This window comes from Acanthisitta chloris, unplaced genomic scaffold (genome assembly GCF_000695815.1).
Source record: "Acanthisitta chloris isolate BGI_N310 unplaced genomic scaffold, ASM69581v1 scaffold1607, whole genome shotgun sequence".
Taxonomy (NCBI): Eukaryota; Metazoa; Chordata; class Aves; order Passeriformes; family Acanthisittidae; genus Acanthisitta; species Acanthisitta chloris.
Genome location: NW_008680757.1, coordinates 1,205 through 5,844, shown reverse-complemented (window position 1 = coordinate 5,844; position 4,640 = coordinate 1,205). Strand labels below are relative to the sequence as shown.

The window sequence follows — 4,640 nt, the reverse complement described above, 5'->3', positions numbered from 1 at the left end:
AGAGCGTTCACACAACAGGGCCAATATAAGCGTAATGCATTTGTGCAATTGCATTATTTGAACGATGTAAAGATGGTGCTAGGATGCACATGACCTGGAAAGAAGTTAAAATTAACATGCAGCAGAAGGGGACATAAAAGCAGTTACACGAAGACAGTGCCTGCCAAACTACAGGGAGACTGATAGAGCAGCAGCTGCAGTTTCAGTTTGTGCTTCCCCCATATGCATGTCAGGTATATATTTATGTCAGTAATTCAGTGAAAAGTTGAATAGCAAAATTATGTTGTTGTGGAGACCTGCAATCCGTGACTCCATGTGTTTTATAGTGAGCACTGTGACCTATGTTACACACATTCCATTTCAAACAAAAGGGGAATGCTCTATCATGGCCCTGTTAAATATAATGCAAGCATTTTCATCATGGAACCTGCAGAACAGAGAGGTCTGTAATACTGCACAGTATTACAGGTACTGGGGATGATATTGAAAGCATGGATGAAAGCCAGGCTGGATGAGACTTTGAGCAACATGGTCTAGTGGGGAAGAGTCCCTACCCACAGCAGGGGGTTGGGACTAGATGATCTGTAAGGTCCATTCCAACCCCTAAAATTCTATGAATTAACCACATTCACTTAACTTCTTGTAATGCTTTTCTTCTTGGCATTCTATCACTAATCCCAGAACAATCTCAGCTGACCTTCCTGCTTGGCTGGCTATTATATTAGTGAAAGGAATTGTTTTCACAACACATTCAACATAAAAGGAAAGAATATGGATGGGAAAATCCTTTATAACATCCAATTATGAATGCTTTGTGGCCTGACACACCTTTTTCTGCTACAAATTTGTTGGCTGTTCCCCTCTGTTAACACAAACTATTATGATTTCTGCAGCTTGTGGTAAAAGACAAAAATTTACAAAGTGCAGTTGTGTCTAGTTTGGGGACAGTTTTATGCCCTAGCAGCTACTTCCATTGCATTCCTTGGATGCTTTAGGCCTTTGATTAGCACTCATTAAATGACCAAAAAAAAGGCTTGTGTTGAGGCATTTCATCATTCATTGTACACTTGCCTGCCACAAAATACTCCTTTGTCTGGAAGCAACTGCCACAGATTCTAGTCACTCTAACTGGCACCTGGTCTCTGCAAAATGCTGCTCTTTAGTCTGAGGAGTTTAACATTACCTATTGGGTGACATCTTCAACTGAATTACATATTTAAAAAATGCAGACAGAGCAAATTCCATAATAATACTGCAGAGAGAGTGACACAAACAGATACAAGCAAATTTCTGGGAAATAGAGAGATAAAAACCCACCAAACAAACAAAACCTCAAACCCAAAGATGGGAAACACTGAAGAAATTAACATTATCTAGCTTTCTTGTGAGGACTGAAGACATACAATGATATTAAATTGCAAATCTGTACAGGTTTATTTTTCATCAATCAACTAAATAACATGATGACTAAGTTACTGTTAATTAAAAATCAACAGAGTTGCAAAATTAATACTAATTTTGAAGCGTAAGTAATGCTGAACCTGCTTTAGATCCATTGCCTTTGTTATTACTGATGCGTATCTGGGTCACGCTACATTTTCTGCTACAAAAAACTACATAGCTACTCTGTTCAGAGCCTACCATATATTTCAGACCTACCTTTGCAGAGGCAGCAATTTCCTTTATTCCCTTGGCAGCAACATCTTTTATGATTGGTGTAATGAGCCCTCGGTCTGTTGCCACGGCAATAGAGATGTCAATGGACTGCAGCCGCCTGCAGACTTCCCCATCCCATGTCACATTCACATCTGGCATTTGCTAAAAGGCAGAGAGAGAGAATAAAACCCCACAGCTGTTAAAATAGTAACAGTGCAGTTATTGTGAAAAGGGAAACTCTTTTCAGACATATAGCTACAAAGAGGCATTTCCCCAAATTAATTACCTTGCACTTGTTGTATTTAAATTTACTTTATCAAAAAGCACAAATGTATGCTTCAGAAACTGAAAATGGCAGGAGAGCCAGAGGTGGTTTTGCTGTTGATGGGGGAAAAAAAATGACCAAAAGCTTATAAATTCCTTCAATGATACCACCTTATGGCTGCCCAGCATGTAAAGCTTCAAAGCACTGCAATCTCTCCCTCGGAATAAATCACAGGATGCTGAATTAAAAATCATGGAAATGGTGCTGGTTTGGGTTGAATGTGAGTCAACATTCTTCTCAGTGACTAGCATGGGACTATGTTTAGGATTTGTGCAGAACACAGGGCTGATAATGCAGAGATGTTTTTGTTGTTGCTGAGCAGAGCTCACACAGAGCCAAGGCCTTTGCTGCTTCCCACACTGCCACACTGGCAAGGGAGTTGGGGGTACATGGGAGATTGGGAGGAGACACAGCTGGGACAGGTGACCCAAACTGACCACAGGGATATTCCATACCACAGGACATCATGCTCAGTATATAAAGTGGGAGGAAGAAGCAGGAAGGGGAGACACTTGGAGTGATGGTGTTTGTCTTCCCAAGGAACTGTTCCATGTGCTGGGTCCCTGCTCTCCTAGAAATGTCTGAACACCTCCTGCTCGTGGGAAGCAATGAATTAATTCATTGTTTTGCTTTGCTTGTGTGTGCAGCTTTTGCTTTCCCTATTAAACTGCCTTCTTCTCTACCCATGAGTTTTCCTAGCTTTTACGCTTCTGATTCTCTCCCTTCTCCTGCTGGTGGGGGAGTGATTGAGTGGCTGCATGGAGCTTGGTGGCTGCCTGGGATTTAATCATGACAGAAATGGACATCCTACTACACTCATGTGGTGTTTTCCACTGGTGTCTCAAGCAAGACTCTCAACAAAGGGAACTAACTGTTACTCAACTAAGGTTCTCCTAAAATGCATCTGATTTTTGTGTGTGTGTGTGTTCACTCAATTAAAATGGGGATGTTTACTGATAATTTCAATAAGGTTTTGAGTTTACCATAGAAAACTGACAGCTTGAGGGGAAAAAACACCCCAATGTATAGGTGAAGTCTCAGGTGACTGGTTATATATACTGTGAAGGTGCTATTTCTAACACATCCAAGCTTAGTATTTAGTGACCTTAATGAAGTTAGGAATTTGGAAGTTGACTTCAGAGTAAAGTAGGTATTCCAGAAAAAAAAGTTGGGAGGGACACATTATCTCAAATAACTCTACCTCTATCAAAACTAAATCCACCTGTCTGTCTATCTAACCTAACTGCACCCCTAAAAGCAGCAGTGTGACACTACTCTCAGCTCCTATTCTCCCAACACCAGAATGTGTATTAAAAAAAAAGAAAAAAAGAAGAGAGAAGAAAAAAAAATGCAGTACTCTCTGCAAGCTAAATGGAACTTCAGGAAGTCCCACAGTACACACAGTTGTAAGATGCCCTCAAGTGGGTGCAGTGCAACTATGACTCTCTATATAAGGTATTGAAAAGAGATGGTAGAGACAAGAGTTTGTCGCTTCGACAAAGAAAGATTTCTTGTTAAAGGACAGCTGTTAGAGCAGCTGTTGTTACTGAGCCAAACCATTTGAGGTTATCATAGAATCAAAGAATTTAAAGGTTGGAATGGACCTTACAATGGACCTTGATAAAGCAACTACTGTTATCTGCAGATGATAACTGCACTAAGTGGATCTTTACTGGGAAGTTTTTATTTTTACAGTTCACAGCATACACAGTCCAGAGAATATTACCTAAAGACAGACCTAAAAGAACCTGACAATAAGCAATACAGAATTACCAGTTTTGCTATGATCACATTCCTATCTCCACATAGGCTCACAAAATACTTCTCTTGTCTCCTTTGCAGTCTACTATTACAAATACACTTTGAAAATCAATTATTTGCTTACCTTCAGAGTAACTGCAGTTGCCTTGATAATAAAATCATTTACAGATACTTTAATGTCATCTGCAAAAACAAAAGGGGAGAAAAAAAGACAACAATCATTGCAGGTAAGATTTGTTTATAGCATTTGTGTGATGACAAGATTCCAGTGATTATGCAGATTTGCTTCTTTGAAGCATTGCCAGAGAGTCACTCATCTTCAAGCTACAACCACAGAAGCAAGAAACCTTTTCCCCCCATTGGGACAAAAGGAGTATTATCAAGAAAAAGTCTCTTGAGTGGGGACATACCTGGCAGCTGTTACCAGAGGTCAAAAAACCTGCAAGCATAATTATAAGTACTCATTCTTATGTTCAGTTCATATGTGGTTTATGCTTAACATATTTACTGTCTGTGTAGAAACCTATGGAAAGATCTAAATATACAGAGACAGCACTGGAGACTAATCATATTTATAAGATCTGATGCATTAAGTGGAGTAAGTGCAGAGATCAGGTTTTATTCAGCTATAAATAATGCTATTCTCCAGTGACCTCTGGAGTCTTAAAATGCAAGAATTTGCACGGTGAAGGCACCTGTCAGTCATTAAAATTGCTTAACAATGTATTATAGAGCAGACTGCAAAATCACATGAGAGTGACAAAGTTGTTAAATCAAAAGCAAAAATGCACACCAAAAAAAAAATTAAGCATTAGCCAGAAGCAGATGAGAGAACTGGATTTGTTCGATGTGAGCCTAAGAAACTCTGCACAACACTTAGTATGTTTGCATCCTTTCC

The 4,640-nt window shown here is 39.5% G+C and overlaps 1 protein-coding gene across 1 annotated transcript in view; it reads right to left on the bottom strand.

The window, feature by feature from the left end:
• The window catches only part of PDHX (pyruvate dehydrogenase complex, component X), a gene marked incomplete at its 5' end in the record, with an annotated part of 7,689 nt that extends 3,764 nt beyond the window's left edge, over nt 1-3,925 (bottom strand). The window contains 2 exons of the mRNA XM_009077808.1: nt 1,660-1,818; nt 3,867-3,925. Coding sequence (XP_009076056.1) covers nt 1,660-1,818; nt 3,867-3,925 — 218 coding nt within the window. The remainder of the gene's footprint in view (nt 1-1,659; nt 1,819-3,866) is intronic.
• Between the last annotated feature and the right edge of the window lie 715 nt (nt 3,926-4,640).